This window comes from Salvelinus sp. IW2-2015, linkage group LG23 (genome assembly GCF_002910315.2).
Source record: "Salvelinus sp. IW2-2015 linkage group LG23, ASM291031v2, whole genome shotgun sequence".
In the NCBI taxonomy this organism is placed as follows: Eukaryota; Metazoa; Chordata; class Actinopteri; order Salmoniformes; family Salmonidae; genus Salvelinus; species Salvelinus sp. IW2-2015.
This window is the reverse complement of record NC_036863.1, coordinates 45,058,860-45,077,387: the sequence shown is the minus strand read 5'-3', so window position 1 is coordinate 45,077,387 and position 18,528 is coordinate 45,058,860. Positions and strand designations below refer to the sequence as shown.

General features: G+C 42.8%; 1 protein-coding gene across 2 annotated transcripts in view; it reads left to right on the top strand.

The window, feature by feature from the left end:
- The window catches only part of bco2a (beta-carotene oxygenase 2a), a 107,914-nt gene that overhangs the window by 19,470 nt on the left and 69,916 nt on the right, over positions 1 to 18,528 (top strand). For both annotated transcript variants that reach the window (XM_070434673.1, XM_023969128.2), the window contains exons 2-3: positions 3,384 to 3,600; positions 4,910 to 5,121. In XM_070434673.1, the coding sequence (XP_070290774.1) occupies positions 3,384 to 3,600; positions 4,910 to 5,121 (429 nt within the window). The remainder of the gene's footprint in view (positions 1 to 3,383; positions 3,601 to 4,909; positions 5,122 to 18,528) is intronic.

Sequence of the window (18,528 nt, the reverse complement as noted above, 5' to 3'; positions counted from 1 at the left end):
GGTATACCACTCTGTTTGGCTATTTGATGCTAATGTAGACCTTAGTAGCTTACTTGGTCACTGTTAAAATTAACTTCTCTTTTTCATCCTCTCTACTGCAACCACAGCCTACATAACACACACACAGGTACCGGGAGGCGGGACAGACAGTTTCCCTGTGATCGTTAACTTTGTGACTGACAGGCGCCTGTCCTGTCAATAGGAGATGCATATTGTGCTAGGATGGGCAACTCCAGTCGGAGTGGTGTCACACTTTTTTCTCATCCCTAGCAAACACAGCTGATTAAACTAATTGCATTCTAAACTGAAGATCATGATTAGTTGATTATTGGATTCTGGTGTGTTAGCTGAGGCTGACACCAACCGGACTCCTAAGGACTGGAGTGCTGTTCGAGTGGGAGAGGGCTTGGCTTGAGAATTGAAAAGTAGCCTAATTAATTTAAGTGGAAAAAATAGGCTACCCGGCTGAAAATGAGTGTGTAACCTGCTGTATAGCAGACAGAAAACGCTAGTGGGAAACACTCGTTAACACAAATATTAGCATCTTAGTTCTTATTGTGGGACTCTAAAAACAAGTGTGAAGTTAGCAGCATTAACTTCTCTACGGTAGCGTCCCACCTCGTCAACAGCCAGTGAAACTGCAGGGCGCCAAATTCAAAACAACAGAAATCCCATAATTTAAATTCCTCAAACATACAAGTATTTTAGACCATTTTAAAGCTACACTTGTTGTAAATCCAGCCAAAGTGTCCGATTTCAAAAAGGTTTTACGACGAAAGCACACCAAATGATTATGTTAGGTATGAGCCAAGTCACAGAAAAAGACAGCCATTTTTCCAGCTAAAGAGAGCAGTAACAAAAAGCAGAAATAGAGATAAAATGAATCACTAATCTTTGAAGATCTTCATCAGATGACACTCATAGGACTTCATGTTACACAATGCATGTATTTTTTGTTTGGTAAAGTTCATATTTATATCCAAAAATCTGAGTTTAGGCAAGACGCTACTGTCTCACTGGGCAAAAAGCCTGAGAAATTACAGAGCGCCATATTCAAATTAATTACTATGAAAATTACTATAAAATCAAACTTTCATTAAATCACACATGAAAGACACCAAATTAAAGCTACACTGGTTGTGAATCCAGCCAACATGTCAGAATTGAAATAGGCTTTTCGGCGAAAGCATGCGATGCTATTATCTGAGTATAGCACCATAGTAAACAAAGAGAGATAAGCATATTTCAAACCTGCAGGAGCGACACAAAACGCAGAAATAAAAATATAATTCATGCCTTACCTTTGACGAGCTTCTGTTGTTGGCACTCCAATATGTCCCAAAACATCACAAATGGTCCTTTTGTTCGAAATATATCCAAAATGTCAATTTATTTGGCGCGTTTGAACCAGAAAAACACAGGTTCCAACTTGCTCAAACGACAAAATATCTCAAAGGTTACCTGTAAACTTTGCCAAAAAATGTCAAACTCCTTTTGTAATACAACTTTAGGTATTTTTTAACGTTAATAATTGATAAAATTGAAGAAGGGCTGATCTGTGTTCAATACAGGATTAAAATGAAATGTAGCATGCCTTCTGTTTGATTGAAACGCATGTCCAGGACACCTGGAGTGACTCGACTTCAAGATGGCCGTATTTCTACATTACACAAAGGAATAACCTCAACCTATTTCTCAGGACTGTTGACATCCAGTGGAAGCCATAGGAACTGCAAGCAATTCGCTTAGAAATCTGGTTTCCCAATGAAACTCATTGAAAAGACAGTGACCTCAACAACAAAAAAATCTGAATGGTTTGTCCTCGGGGTTTCGCCTGCTAAATAAGTTCTGTTATACTCACAGACATGATTCAAACAGTTTTAGAAACTTCAGAGTGTTTTCTATCCCAATCTGAGTAGCTGGCAGTTGAATTTGGGTATGCTTTTCATCCAAACGTGAAAATTCTGCCCCCTACCCTAGAGAAGTTAAGCATTCAGCCTATTATATGATTTGAACATACATATTGGACTGTACAGTCTAAGCTAAAGATTGTGCACCCATGAAATGGGGTATCAGCCTGCCCAGTGACATCCACAGAACACAACTATGTAGAGTTTACACATATTAGCGTCTTAGCTCTTACTAGAGAACTTTAGCTGGGGGAAATCAGCTCACCATACAGCCTACTGAACATAGATATTTGACTGTACAGACTAAGCTAGAGATTGTGCACCCAGGAAATTAAGTATCAGCCACCCTTGGCGGGGGGGGATATTCAAGAGGAACGAAAGTGAGATCAATCTCAGTCATTTAAGTTTATTGCAAGGCAAGCATGAGGCCCCAACAGGATTTGTGAAAGTATTTTGTGGTGGTGATTTTTCTGGTGGTAAGACTATGCTTCTGCTTGGTGTATAAACAGTTCACTGTGACTGAGGCCTTGTGTGGAGAATTAAGACGTATTTACTGAGGTTAATCAGAGCAAAAATCTCTTGCCAAGTCCAAACAGTCTTCATAATTACATTTTATAATTAAGCAATAAAGCACGAGGGGGAGTGGTATATAGCCAATATTCCACAGCTAAGGGCTGTTCTTATGCATGACGCAACTTGGTGTGCCTGGATATAGCCCTTAGCAGTGGTAGAATATATAGGATATATCTAGAATATATAGGTGTCAAGGCTCAGGAGAAGACCCAGATGCATACAGTTTCGAAGTAACACAAGTTTATTACAAAAACAGGGGGGCAGGCAAACGACAGGTCAATGGCAGACAGAGGTCAGTAATCCAGAGCAGAGTCCGAAAGGTACAGAACGGCAGGCAGGCTCAGGGTAAGGGCAGGCAGAGGTCAGTAATCCAGGGTGGTGTGACAAGGTACAGAACGGCAGGCAGGCTCAGGGTCGGGGCAGGCAGAATGGTCAAAACCGGGAAAAGTAGAAAACAGGAACAAGAGAAAGACAGGCACACAGGGAAAAAAATGCTAGTAGGGTTGACGAAACAAAACTAACTGGTAGCAGACAAACAGAGAACACAGGTATAAATACACTTGTGATAATGGGGAAGATGGGCGACACATGGAGGAGGGTGGAGACAAGCACAAAGACAGGTGAAATAGATCAGGGTGGGAATCATAGGACAGAGAAGGTGAGACATGTGCATTACACATTGCATGCAAAAAAACTAAAACCAGTTGACTAAACTAATCTCATTTAAAAACATTTCCAATATTAATAGTTTTGGCATATGTCCTGATACAGCATTCAAACCATTTTTTAGTTGTAGTAAAGTGGGAAAAATAATTGAGTGAGGTACAGTACCAGTCCAAAGTTTGGGCACACCTACTCATTCAAGAGATACACAAATAAAAGTTCCTATTTCTTTTGCAGATGCGACCACCACACCGTCTAGTGATGCCAAACCAAAGGAGCTCAATAAGTGTAGCCAGCTAGAGCTGAAGGGTCTGGAGTCTATCGCCCCTCTGGTGCGGTCCGTGGAGGAGACCCCAGAGCCCATCGCCACAGAGGTGCGTGGGACCATCCCAACCTGGATCCGAGGCAACCTCCTCCGCAACGGCCCGGGGAAGTTTGAGTTCGGAAACCAACAGTGAGTCACACCTTTAGCCACATTTTTTGGAACAACTTAGACCTGCGGCCATTAGACCAGTAGAATAAAACTAAAATAAGCACAAGTAGGCTACACATTGGAATAACAAGGATGGGGTTCAGAGACATACATCAACACATATCCTTTATAGCATTTCACCACCAAACTATTTTACATTTAACCAAAAAAATAGAAGGACGTTAGGCTGTTCCCAGACCTGTTTGTGCTGTCTTGCCAACTCCTGTAGTGCTATGGACAACAACCGTAGGAGTTGGCAAGACAATACAAACAGATCTAGAACCACGCTATACGGATGCATGATGAATCCACCTCCACTTTATTCATGACTAATCTAATCTATCTTCACTGTCCTTTTCTATCCACTAACCCTGAACCTATCCCTAACCTTTAACCCATAAGAGGCTAAGCCATGTCTAGGGGGGTTGCTACTAAGCTATATGGAATTGTTTTATGACGGTCGTACCAGGATCATTTTTGCTATTTGATTTTGAATTTTAAGACCCCTTGAAGACCCCCTGTTATTAGCCCACATGAACACATTGAATAACACATTCACTACATGGAACAACAGATTGTCCCCCCAAAACATCTAAAGGAAGATTGTTCTGATGTGTCTGTACTATATCTGAGAGATGTTTTTTTATTTTTCTATTTACCGAAACCCTTTTTTTTCACTAAACAGACTCCATATATCCTTCCATACATTTTTGGGATGGGTAATTGGGGACCTTTAGACAAGTCTTGAGGCCGGTGTGCGTTCTAAAGCAAAACAACCGACATGTTCGTGAGAGTCTCACCTTTACACTGAGGGATCATATTAGTTTGTAGTCCAAACAGTTCGGACACTATAGACAGAAGTTGGTAGATCGGCTGTACCGACTTCAGACTAGTCCCACATCAGACGAAGTGTAGAGCAAAACAGAGAACACCATAATGTTCATAAGGGTCTCATCTTTCCATAGGGGTGTCATACTAGTTCGTAGGCTAAACAATTCGGATGCTACAAACAATTTTGTGAGAAAACCGATTTTCAGGATGTCTCTTGGTCTGACAAACACTGATCTAGAGCTGTCACCTTTCTATTTTATTTAACCTTTATATAACTAAGCAGATGTGGTGGATTGAGATGCATCCAACGCAAAAAAAACAGATGTCTCTAGCTTAAATTGACAGATTTTTATGGGGATATTTGTATTATGCTAATTCGATTTACTCAGGGGCGCAGACATCAATCTTTTTATTTTTTTAACACTGCCCTTACCTATCCCTACTGTCCTTTATTCTTCAGCTACAACCACTGGTTTGATGGGATGGCCATGCTGCACCAGTTTAAGATTGAGGATGGCAAGGTGACCTATAGGAGTCGCTTCCTGCAGAGTGATGCCTACAAGAAGAACAGCGAGAGGGACCGCATCATGGTGTCAGAGTTCGGCACGGTGGCCATGCCCGACCCCTGCAAGAACTTCTTCCTGCGTTTCCTCTCTCGCTTCGAGATGATAGGTGAGTCACAGTCACAGAGAGAGTGGAGAGGGGGTGGATATAAACCAAGCAGCTTTACGAATGATATTTTGAGCAACACTTTACACTTGCACTTACACCTAGTAACTTTAATTAATACGGTAACAGCATTGTCATTATACATTTCATCATAGTTTTGCAATTGCATAGTAGTTGACCGGTTCCTGATTTCCTAAAAAATTCTAGCTTTTAGACAAAGACATAACATACTCAGTGCTTTGTTGTACCATTCAGTGTCAATGTCTTCACTCCTAAAGTAAATGTAGGCTATTACAATTATTCATCTAGTGTTCTGCGCAGTGCGCACCACATATTAAGAAATAAAAATATCAATACATAATAGTAGATATGGTTATCCAAGCAATAACAATTTCCCTCAAGCAGCAAAAATAAATAAATACTGATGAATAAATACAAATAAATGAAACGGAAGAAGGCATTTAAACCCGGTTGGGCCAAAAGAGAGGATTGAAGTGTGAAAGAAAGGCCTACCTACATGCAAACAATCTATACGTACGTGTTCTTTTGTGTCTGGAGTTAAAAATTACATGACAGATAGAACACAATGTATATCTACTGAACCTGTTCAAATCAGGTTTCCTTTACATTAAGAATATCGACATGTCTGTCCATTTTTTTTTACCTGCACTTGTATGCCGACGATACTGTTGTGTATGACTTCGCCCCCACGGTTGACCAGGCTCTATCTGAACAAAAATTCTGCCTTCATTGTATTGAAGAATAACATTATTGACCTGAAAAATAGCACTGAATGCAGGTAAAACTAAGCACATGTTGTTCTCTACAGCGCATAAAAAAAAGTCTGATGATTTAAGCATATGTACTTTGGATGTTGTCCATATTGATCGTGACTGTGCTATAAATATCTGGGCATTTGCATAGTTAAAAAGCATATTGATGAGTTAGTTAAGAAAGTGATGAAGAAAAGTGCTTCTTCTATAGAAATAGGTCCTGCTTCTCACTAAATAGTAGAAAGGAGATTATTCAGTCAACGTTCCTATCGGTCCTAGACTGTTAAAAATAAAGAAAAACCCTTGAATGAGTAGGTGTGTCCAAACGTTTAACGTGTACTGTATATATATAGAGACATACATACATACATACATACATACATACATACATACATACATACATACATACATACATACATACATACATACATACATACACATAAATATATATACACATAAACTCAGCAAAAAAAGTAATGTCCCTTTTTCAGGACCCTGTCTTTAAAAGATAATAAAAAAATTAAAAATAATTTCACAGATCTTCATTGTAAAGGGTTTAAACACTGTTTCCCTTGCTTGTTCAATGAACCATACAATTAATGAACATGCAACGGTGGAACGGTCGATAAGACACTAACAGCTTACAGACAGTAGGCAATTAAGGTCACAGTTATGAAAACTACTGACTCTGGAAAACACCAAAAGAAAGATGACCAGGGTCACTGCTCATCTGCGTGAACGTGCCTTAGGCGTGCAGCAAGGAGGCATGAGGACTGCAGATGTGGCCAGGGTAATAAATTGCAATGTCCTTACTGTGAGACGCCTAAGACAGCGCTACAGGGAGACTGGACACTCTTTTGTTATCTACAACCTACAGTTGAAGTCGGAAGTTTACATACACTTAGGTTGGAGTCATTAAAACTCGTTTTTCAACCACTCCACACATTTCTTGTTAACAAACTATAGTTTTGGCAAGTTGGTTAGGACATCTACTTTGTGTATGAGAGAGACAAGTCATTTTTCCAAAAATTATTTCACTTATCTTACTTACTTACTTTAAATTATTCCAGTGGGTCAGAAGTTTACCTACACTAAGTTGACTGTGCCTTTAAACAGCTTGGAAAATTCCAGAAGATGATGTCATGGCTTTAGAAGCTTCTGATAGGCTTATTGACGTCATTTGAGTCAATTGGAGGTGTACCTGTGGATGTATTTCAAAGCCTACCTTCAAACTCAGTGCTTCTTTGCTTGACATCATGGAAAAATCAAAAGAAATCAGACATGACCTCAGAAAAAATATTGTAGACCTCCACAAGTTTCCAAACGCCTGAAGGTACCACGTTTATCTGTACAAACAATAGTACGCAAGTATAAACACCATGGGACCACGCAGCGTCATACCGCTCAGGAAAGAGACGTCTTCTGTCTCCTAGAGATGAGCGTACTTTGGTGCGAAAAGTGAAAATCAATCCCAGAACAACAGCAAAGGACCTTGTGAAGATGCTGGAGGAAACAGGTACAAAAGTCTCTATATGCACAGTAAAACAAGTCCTATACTGACCTAACCTGAAAGGCCTTCAGCAAGGAAGAAGCCACTGCTCCATAACCACCATAAAAAAGCCAGACTACGGTTTGCAACTGCACATGGGGACGAAGATCGTACTTTTTGGAGAAATGTTTTCTGGTCTGATGAAACAAAAATAGAACTGTTTGGCCATAATGAACATCGTTATGTTTGGAGGAAAAAAGGGGAGGCTTGCAAGCCGAAGAACACCATCCCAATCGTGAAGCACGGGAGTGGCAGCATCATGTTGTCAGGGTGCTTTGCTGCAGGAGGGAATGGTGCACTTCACAAAATAGATGGCATCACGAGGAAGAAAAATTATGTGGATATATTGAAGCAACATCTCAAGACATCAGTTAGGAAATTAAAGCTTGGTCGCAAATGTGTCTTCCAAATGGACAATGACCCCAAGCATACTTCCAAAGTTGTAGCAAAATGGCTTAAGGACAACAAAGTCAAGTTATTGGGGTGACCAGCACAAAGCCCTGACCATAACATTTTTGGGCAGAACTGAAAAAGCGTGTGCAAGCAAGAAGGCCTACAAACCTGACTCAGTTACACCAGCTCTGTCAGGAGGAATGGGCCAAAATTCACCCAACTTATTGTGGGAGGCTACCCAAAACTTTTGACCAAAGTTAAACAATTTAAAGGCAATGCTACCAAATACTAATTGAGTGTATGTAAACTTCTGACCCATTGGGAATGTGATGAAAGAAATAACATCTGAAATAAATCATTCTCTCTACTATTACTCTGACATTTCACATTCTTAAAATGAAGTGGTGATCCTAACTGACATAAGACAAGGGATTTTTACTATGATTAGATGTCAGGAACTGTGAAAAACTGAGTTTAAATGTATTTGGCTGAGGTGTATGTAAACTTCCGAATTCAACTGTATATATACACATATACACATACATATGCAGTGGGGAGAACAAGTATTTGATACACTGCCAATTTTGCAGGTTTTCCTACTTACAAAGCATGTAGAGGTCTGTAATTTTTATCATAGGTACACTTCAACCCAGCGACAGCCCCGAAACCTGAAGGATCTGGAGAAGGTCTGTATGGAGGAGTGGGCCAAAATCTCTGCTGCAGTGTGTGCAAACCTGGTCAAGAACTACAGGAAACGTATGATCTCTGTAATTGCAAATATTAAGTTCTGCTTTTCTGATGTATCAAATACTTATGTCATGCAATAAAATGCAAATTAATTACTTAAAAATCATACAATGTGATTTTCTGCATTTCTGTTTTAGAATCCGTCTCTCACAGTTGAACTGTACCTATGATAAAAATTACAGACCTATACATGCTTTGTAAGTAGGAAAACCTGCAAAATCGGCAGTGTATCAAATACTTGTTCTCCCCACTGTACGTACAGTACATACATTCATGCATATACATACACATACATATCTTTTTTATTTTTTATCCTTTATTATTTTCCACCCCTCCTCGAATTGGACTAAACTAATGATTAACAACACTTAGGCTTCTACTTCCAGCTTATACATACCGTATATATTTTACGGACACAATCCGTTTTACAATAGTTAAATTTTGTTTGTTTATAGTCTTGTCCTTCCTCTGATGTCCATCCAGTTTGATTTATATTTGCCGTATATTTTTAACTGTGTTGTTTTTCAAAAGTTCTGAACCTATATACATTTTACGGACACAGTATATTTTATAGTTCTCTTGTCGTTATTAGTACCACCCTTCAGCTCTATTCAACCCCTCCCATCTATCTCTTAACACCGTCCATTTTGTATTTCTATTTGCCATGTATTTTTCAAATGTGCTGTGATGTTTCACAAAAGATCTGAACCTTTCTATTCTCATAGTTTCTACAGATTGTAATTAAAGATTGACTATGACTTTTCAAATCAACCAGTAGTGCTACAGTATCTGCAGAGTTAGCTCCAAGTAAATGTTGCAATTCTTCAGCCATTCCTGGACCTGTGACCAAAAACAAGCCACATCAAATCAAATGTTATTGGTCACATACACATGGTTAGCAGATGTTAATGCGAGTGTAGCGAAATGCTTGTTCTTCTAGTTCCGACCATGCAGTAATATCTAACAAGTCATCTAACAATTTCACAACAACTACCTTTTACACACAAGTGTAAAGGAATGAATAAGAATATGTACATATAAATATATGGATGAGCGATGGTCGAACGGCATAGGCAAGATCGTATAGAGTACAGTATATACATGTGAGATGAGTAATGTAGGGTATGTAAACATTATATAAAGTGGCATTGCTGAAAGTGATTAGTGATACATTTATTACATCCAACGTTTAAATATTAAAGTGGATAGAGATTTGAGTCAGTATGTTGGCAGCAGCCACTCAATGTTCGTGATGGCTGTTTAACAGTCTGATGGCCTTGAAATAGAAGCTGTTTTTCAGTCTCTCGGTCCCAGCATTGATGCACCTATACTGACCTCGCCTTCTGGATGATAGCGGGGTGAACAGGCAGTGGCTCGGGTGGTTGTTGTCCTTGATGATCTTTTTGGCCTTTCTGTGACATCGGGTGGTGTAGGTGTCCTGGAGGGCAGGTAGTTTGCCCCCGGTAATGAGTTGTGCAGACCTCACTACCCTCTGGAGAGCCTTGCGGTTGTGGGGGGAGCAGTTGCTGTACCAGGCGGTGATACAGCCCGACAGGATGCTCTCAATTATGCATCTGTAAAAGTTTGTGAGTGTTTTAGGTGACAAGCCAAAATTTTTTAGCCTCCTGAGGTTGAAGAGGCGCTGTTGCGCCATCTTCATCATGCTGTCTGTGTGGGTGGACCATTTCAGTTTGTCCGTGATGTGTATGCCGAGGAACTTAAAACTTTCCACCTTTTCTACTATTGTCCCATCGATGTGGATAGGGGGGTGCTCCCTCTGCTGTTTCCTGAAGTCCACGATAATCTCCTTTGTTTTGTTAACGTTGAGTGTGAGGTTTCCTGACACCACACTCCGAGGGGCCTCACCTCCTCCCTGTAGGCCGTCTTGTCGTTGTTGGTAATCAAGCCTACCACTGTAGTGTCGTCTGCAAACTTGATGATTGAGTTGGAGGCGTGCATGGCCACGCAGTCATGGTTGAACAGGGAGTACAGGAGAGTGCTGAGAACGCACCCTTATGGGGCCCCTGGGTTGAGGGTCAGTGGGGTGGAGATGTTGTTTCCTACCCTCACCACCTGGGGGCGGCCTGTCAGAAAATCCAGGACCCAGTTGCACAGGTCGGGGTCGAGACCCAGGGTCGATAGTCGTTTAGCTCAGTTACCTTAGCTTTCTTGGGAACAGGAATGGTGGCCCTCTTGAAGCATGTGGGAACAGCAGACTGGGAAAGGGATTGATTGAATATGTCCGTAAACACACCAGCCAGCTGGTCTGCGCATGCTCTGAGGATGCAGCTAGCTTGCGAGGGTTAACACGTTTAAATATTTTACTCACGTTGGCTGCGTTGAAGGAGAGTCCGCAGGTTTTGGTAGTGGGCCGTGTCAGTGGCACTGTATTGTCCTCCAAGCGAGCAAAGAAGTTGTTTAGTTTGTCTGGGAGCAAGACATCGGGATCCGCGATGGGGCTGGTTTGGACAGTACTTAAATAAATGATCTAACGACTCTGTCTCTTCGCAGCAAGAACCACGCTATAGATGGGAAGATTGTATCCCTCATATACAGTGGGGAGAACAATTATTTGATACACTGCAGATTTTGCAGGTTTTCCTACTTACAAAGCATGTAGAGGTCTGTAATTTTTATCATAGGTACACTTCAACTGTGAGAGACGGAATCTAAAACAAAAATCCAGAAAATCTAATTGTATGATTTTTAAGTAATTCATTTGCATTTTATTGCATGACATAAGTATTTGATACATCAGAAAAGCAGAACTTAATATTTGGTACAAAAACCTTGGTTTGCAATTACAGAGATCATACGTTTTGCTGTAGTTCTTGACCAGGTTTGCACACACTGCAGCAGGGATTTTGGCCCACTCCTCCATACAGACCTTCTCCAGATCCTTCAAGTTTCGGGGCTGTCGCTGGGCATACGGACTTTCAGCTCCCTCCAAAGATTTTCTATTGGGTTCAGGTCTGGAGACTGGCTAGGCCACTCCAGGACCTTGAGATGTCTCTTACGGAGCCACTCCTTAGTTTGCCCTGGCTCTGTTCTGGGGTTGTCTCGTCTTGTCATGCTGGAAGAACCCAGCCACGACCCATCTTCAATGCTTCTTACTGAGGGAAGGAGGTTGTTGGCCAAGATCTCACGATACATGGCCCCATCCATCCTCCCCTCAATACGGTGCAGTCGTCCTGTCCCCTTTGCAGAAAAGCATCCCCAAAGAATTATGTTTCCACCTCCATGCTTCACGGTTGTGATGGTGTTCTTGGGTTGTACTCATCCTCTTCTTCCTCCAAACACGGCGAGTGGAGTTTAGACCAAAAAGCTCTATTTTTGTCTCATCAGACCACATGACCTTCTCCCATTCCTCCTCTGGATCATCCAGATGGTCATTGGGTAAACTTCAGACGGGCCTGGACATGCGCTGGGCTTGAGCAAGGGGACCTTGCGTGCGCTGCAGGATTTTAATCCATGACGGCGTAGTGTGTTACTAATTGTTTTCTTTGAGACTGTGGTCATTGACCAGTTCCTGCTGTGTAGTTCTGGGCTGATCCCTCACCTTCCTCATGATCATTGATGCCCCACGTGGTGAGATCTTGCATGGAGCCCCAGACCGAGGGTGATGTCCGTCATCTTGAACTTACATTTACATTTACATTACATTTAAGTCATTTAGCAGACGCTCTTATCCAGAGCGACTTACAAATTGGTGCATTCACCTTATGATATCCAGTGGACACACCACTTTACAATAGGCATCTAACTCCTTTAAGGGGGGGGGTGTTTAGAAGGATTACTATATCCTATCCTAGGTATTCCTTAAAGAGGTGGGGGTTTCAGGTGTCTCCGGAAGGTGGTGATTGACTCCGCTGACCTGGCGTCGTGAGGAGGTTTGTTCCACCATTGGGGTGCCAGAGCAGCGAACAGTTTTGACTGGGCTGAGCGGAAACTGTACTTCCTCAGAGGTAGGGAGGCGAGCAGGCCAGAGGTGGATGAACGCAGTGCCCTTGTTTGGGTGTAGGGCCTGATCAGAGCCTGAAGGTACGGAGGTGCCGTTCCCCTCACAGCTCCGTAGGCAAGCACCATGGTCTTGTAACGGATGCGAGCTTCAACTGGAAGCCAGTGGAGAGAGCGGAGGAGCGGGGTGACGTGAGAGAACTGGGAAAGTTGAACAACCAGACGGGCTGCGGCGTTCTGGATGATTGTTGTAGGGGTTTAATGGCACAGGCAGGGAGCCCAGCCAACAGCGAGTTGCAGTAATCCAGACGGGAGATGACAAGTGCCTGGATTAGGACCTGCGCCGCTTCCTGCGTGAGGCAGGGTCGTACTCTGCGAATGTTGTAGAGCATGAACCTACAGGAACGGGTCACCGCTTGATGTTAGTTGAGAACGACAGGGTGTTGTCCAGGATCACGGCCAAGGTTCTTAGCACTCTGGGAGGAGGACACAATGGAGTTGTCAACCGTGATGGCGAGATCATGGAACGGGCAGTCCTTCCCGGAGGAAGAGCAGCTCCGTCTTGCCGAGGTTCAGCTTGAGGTGGTGATCCGTCATCCACACTGTATATGTCTGCCAGACATGCAGAGATGCGATTCACCACCTGGTTATCAGAGGGGGGAAAGGAGAAGAATTAATTGTGTGTCGTCTGCATAGCAATGATAGGAGAGACCATGTGAGGATATGACAGAGCCAAGTGACTTGGTGTATAGCGAGAATAGGAGAGGGCCTAAACAGAGCCCTGGGGGACACCAGTGGTGAGAGCACGTGGTGCGGAGACAGATTCTCGCCACGCCACCTGGAGAGCGGACCCTGTCAGTAGGACGCAATCCAAGCGTGGGCCGCGCCGGAGATGCCCAGCTCGGAGAGGGTGGAGAGGAGGATCTGATGGTTCACAGTATCAAAGGCAGCCGATAGGTCTAGAAGGATGAGAGCAGAGGAGAGAGAGTTAGCTTTAGCAGTGCGGAGCGCCTCCGTGACACAGAGAAGAGCAGTCTCAGTTGAATGACTAGTCTTGAAACCTGACTGATTTGGATCAAGAAGGTCATTCTGAGAGAGATAGCAGGAGAGCTGGCCAAGGACGGCACGTTCAAGAGTTTTGAGAGAAAAGAAAGAAGGATACTGGTCTGTAGTTGTTGACATCGAGGGATCGAGTGTAGTTTTTTCAAAGAGGGTGCAACTCTCGCTCTCTTGAAGACGGAAGGGACGTAGCCAGCGGTCAAGGATGAGTTAATGAGCGAGGTGAGGTAAGGGAGAAGGTCTCCGGAAATGGTCTGGAGAAGAGAGGAGGGGATAGGGTCAAGCGGGCAGGTTGTGGGCCGGCGGCCGTCACAAGACGCGAGATTTCATCTGGAGAGAGAGGGAGAAAGGTTCAAAGCACAGGGTAGGCAGTGTGGGCAGCAAACCAGGTGTCGTTTGACTTAGCAAACGAGGGATCGGATGTCGTCGACCTTCTTTTCAAAATGTTGACGAAGTCATCAGCAGAGAGAGGGAGGGGGGAGGAGGGGGAGGAGATTCAGGAGGAGGAGAAGGTGCAAAGAGCTTCCTAGGTATGAGGCAGATGCTTGGAATTAGAGTGGTAGAAATTGGCTTTAGCAGCAGAGACAGAAGAGCGGAGAATGTAGAGAGGAGGGGAAGTGAAAGATGCCAGGTCCGCCAGGGAGGCGAGTTCCTTCCATTTCCGCTCAGCTGCCCGGAGCCCTGTTCTGTGAGCTCGCAATGAGTCGTCGAGCCACGGAGCAGGAGGGAGGACCGAGCCGGCCTGGAGATAGGGGACATAGAGAGTCAAAGGATCAGAAAGGGAGGAGAGGAGGTTGAGGAGGCAGAATCAGGAGATAGGTTGGAGAAGGTTTGAGCAGAGGAAGAGATGAAGGATGGAAGAGGAGAGAGATAGCGGGGGAGAGAGAGCGAAGGTTTGGGACGGCGCGATACCATCCGATAGGGCAGGTGGGAAGTGTTGGATGAGAGCGAGAGGGAAAAGGATACAAGGTAGTGGTCGGAGACTTGGAGGGGAGTTGCAATGAGATTAGTGGAAGAACAGCATCTAGTAAAGATGATGGTCAAGCGTATCCTGCCTGTGAGTAGGGGGGGAAGGTGAGAGGGTGAGGTCAAAAGAGGAGAGGAGTGGAAAGAAGGAGCAGAGAGGAATGAGCACAAGGTAGGACGTGGCGAGGTAAAGTCACCCAGAACTGTGAGAGGTGAGCCATCCTCAGGAAACTTCTCCATTGTTCTATAATTGCCGCCAACAGTTTGTTGCCTTCTTCACCAACTGCTTGCCTATTGTGCCTGTAGCCCATCCCAGCCTTGTGCAGGTCTACAATGTTACCCCTGATGTCCTTACACAGCTCTCTGGTCTTGGCCATTGTGGAGAGGTTGGAGTCTGTTTGATTGAGTGTGTGGACAAGTGTCTTTTATACAGGTAACGAGTTCAAACAGGTGCAGTTAATACAGGTAATGAGTGGAGAACAGGAGGGCTTCTTAAAGAAAAACTAACAGGTCTGTGAGACCAGGAATTATTACTGGTTGGTAGGTGATCAAATACTTATGTCATGCAATAAAATGCAAATTAATTACTTAAAAATCGTACAATGTGATTTCCTGGATTTTTGTTTTAGATTCCGTCTCTCACAGTTGAAGTGTACCTATGATAAAAATTACAGACCTCTACATGCTTTGTAAGTAGGAAAACCTGCAAAATCAGCAGTGTATCAAATACTTGTTCTCCCCACTGTATATAACATTCTATTGTTTGCAAGAATTTTGTATAATAATTTACATTCAATTCTCAGTTTTGAATCCGGCGTTGTTTTGCGTATCAGTTCATAAACCATGTGCCATGAAATCAGTACATCGAAATTATCTTCCCAACTATTTTGCAATCTGTATATCACAGCTGTACATTTTTTTTATCCTTAAATGAAACTGGTATACTTTTTTATATATCACAATTTTCTTTAACCAATTTTGGTCTTTAATGCAGGGCCGAAAGACATGTTCCTTACTTTTTCCCCCTTCCAGTTGCCTCTTTCATTTTTGCGGTAATGCTGTGATTAGTTGGTTGTGATTTTGGGTAGAGCAGACATTTCCAATACGTAATATAGTACATCTATCATAATTTTGTTCTAATCCAGAGAGACTAGAAAAAGTATCTAGATCCTGTATGAGGTTTTGGAGCGATCGAAATTTTACATCAGTGTACAATGACACCTTTGTTTTTAAGCCCTGGATTTCGAACCCCTTGATATTATTGTTGGATCTGATTTTAACAGCTATCAAACTAGCTATGTTTCCATTAACGTGTCCAGTGATTTTTTGACGATGTTCATAACCTGTTTAAGCAAATTGAGCATTAATAAATTGGCGACAGCCTGTTTGCCCTCCCACCTATCCGTTTAATTTTTCAGGAGCCTGCGAAAGCCAGCATAGATAGAATCCTGTAACATCTGGACAAATATTTCCATATTCAAAATATAAATGTGCCAACGGATCGCAACGGCCGGTTCCATGGTGAAACTTACACTCCTGTAATCTCGAATAATTTTTGATTGTGAAAACTATGCCAGCCTATACCCGTAAAAGGAAGGCCGAAAGCAATCAAGGCTTCTGATAAGTAAGGACAACCTTGCGTCATTGCCAAATAAACATAATTTTATTAGTTGAAAAAATAGAGTTAGTCAAGCAGTGACAGACATAGCGGTATTTCCAATGTGGAGTGGGCATTATCGTTATCGGCGGTGGACGATCACAATGCCAATGGGTGGGGCGTAGGCCACAGGACCATGAAAAGGCCACACACTAGCTTGGGGAGACAGTGCCCCATGGCCACATCAGACAGAGTTCTATACTGCCGCTAAACAAAAGCGGCCTATCTTATTACAGACATAAATAACTCCTTCACTTATCCAGCTGTGCTGGGATGCTGGTTCAGCGACTTCCCGCAGGGAAGAAGTTGAATATGGAGTTCTGCTGGCAATGGTTACACGTGGTCTCGCGATCTGGTGAGCCGGTTGGACCTAAATTCTCTCAAACAACAGTTCGGAGTTGACTTATAGGTAGAGCAAATTACTGGCAACGATGCCTCGGTGGACATCTCTGCATGTGAGCATGCCAATTGGCACTCCCTTCAACAACGTGAACATCTGTGGTCCACATTTAAAGTGGCATTTTATGCCCTCACTCGCTAATTAAATTGGCGACAGCTCTGTTGCCCTGCCCTATCCGTTTAATTTTTCTTTTCGGAGCCCTGCGAAAGCGCAGCGATAGCACTAGAATCCTGTAATGACCAAATATGCTTTGCATATCTACATAAGGTACAATGTGCCAAACGTAGTCGCACGTCCCCTCCGTTCCAATTGAAACTTACTACTCCTGTAGATTGAAAATATGTATGGTGACAACTTGCCAGCCAAACCGGAAAAGGAAAGGCGAAGCAATTCAAGCTTTCTTGAAAGTCAGGACAATCCGTATGTCTTGCAAATAAACACTAATGTTTTTATCGTTGAAAAAATAGATTAGCAAGCAGGTAGACATTTCGATTTCAATGTGAGTGGGGGCTTATTATGCGGTGACGTCAACATGCCTCTGCGACTTCAAAAGCGTCGGCAATCATCTTAATAAAAAAACAACAGTTTCCATCATTTGGTCGATAAAAAGAAAGTTTGACAAACAGAAAAATCGCGCCGTGTTGAACGGATAAACACAATTTGTTAACAGAATATTCTTAAAATAATTAATCTAATAAACTAACGAAAATAAAACGAAACAAACATGCCAGGCCGATTACTGAGTTTACGTTCATATAAGGACATAAATCAATTAAAATGAATTTCATTATCCTAATCTATAATTTTAACGCTGACCTGGGCAGGGGATGCAACCAAAAGCCCCCACACTTGGGAGCCAGGCCAGCCAATCAGCAATAGTTACCCCACAACAAGGGCTTTAATTACAGGACATAAATACGCCCACTTATCACTGTCTGGGTGGCTGGTTTCAGGACGATCGGCAGGGTGAAGAAGCTGGATTGGAGTCGGGCTGCATGGTACACGTGTAGGCGATGTAGGCCGGGTTGGACCTAAATTCTCTGAAACCACGTTGAGGTTGACTTATGGTAAGAAAATATTCTGCCAACAGCTCGGTGGACATTCCGCAGTGAGCAGCCATGGCACTCTCCCTCAAAACTTGAAACACGTGGCATTGTGTTGTGACACAATTGCAACATTTAAAGTGGAATTTATTGCCCCCATCACAACGGTGCACATGTGTAATGGATCATACTGTTTAATCAGCTCTTAATACTGCGCACAACCGTCAGGTGAATGAAACTTGCAAAGTAGAAATGCTCACTAACAGGGATGTAAACAAATCTGTGCATAACCTTTGAGATGAAATAAGCTGATTTGGCATAGGAACCGTTTCTGGATTTTTATTCACTCATGAAAGCAAGGTACAGCCTTAACAGGAGGTAGTCGTTAAGTATTGTTCAGAGGAGTAGCTTCCTTTACTTGGGCTGCAAGCCCGAGCCCGGGCTACATACCAATGACACACCAGCTCACTGTGCAGGGCGCGAAATTCAAAAGATATTTTTTTGAAATATAACTTTCACACATTAACAAGTCCAATACAGCAATGAAAGATAACATACTTGTAATCCAGCCACATGTCCGATTTTTTAAAATGTTTTACAGGAAAACACACATATTTTGTTAGTTCACCACCAATAAGAAAGAAACAGACATTTTCACAGCACAGTAGTATGCAAGTAGCATGCACAAGCTCAACCTAACTAACCTAGAACCAACCTAAATAACCTGAAAAACTACCCAGATGACAGTCTATAACATGTTACACAATAAATCTATGTTTGTAAGAAAATTTGCATATTTAGTATAAATCATTTTAACATTACAGCTACCATCATAGCTACAAGCCAGAAATCGCACGGAGTAGCAG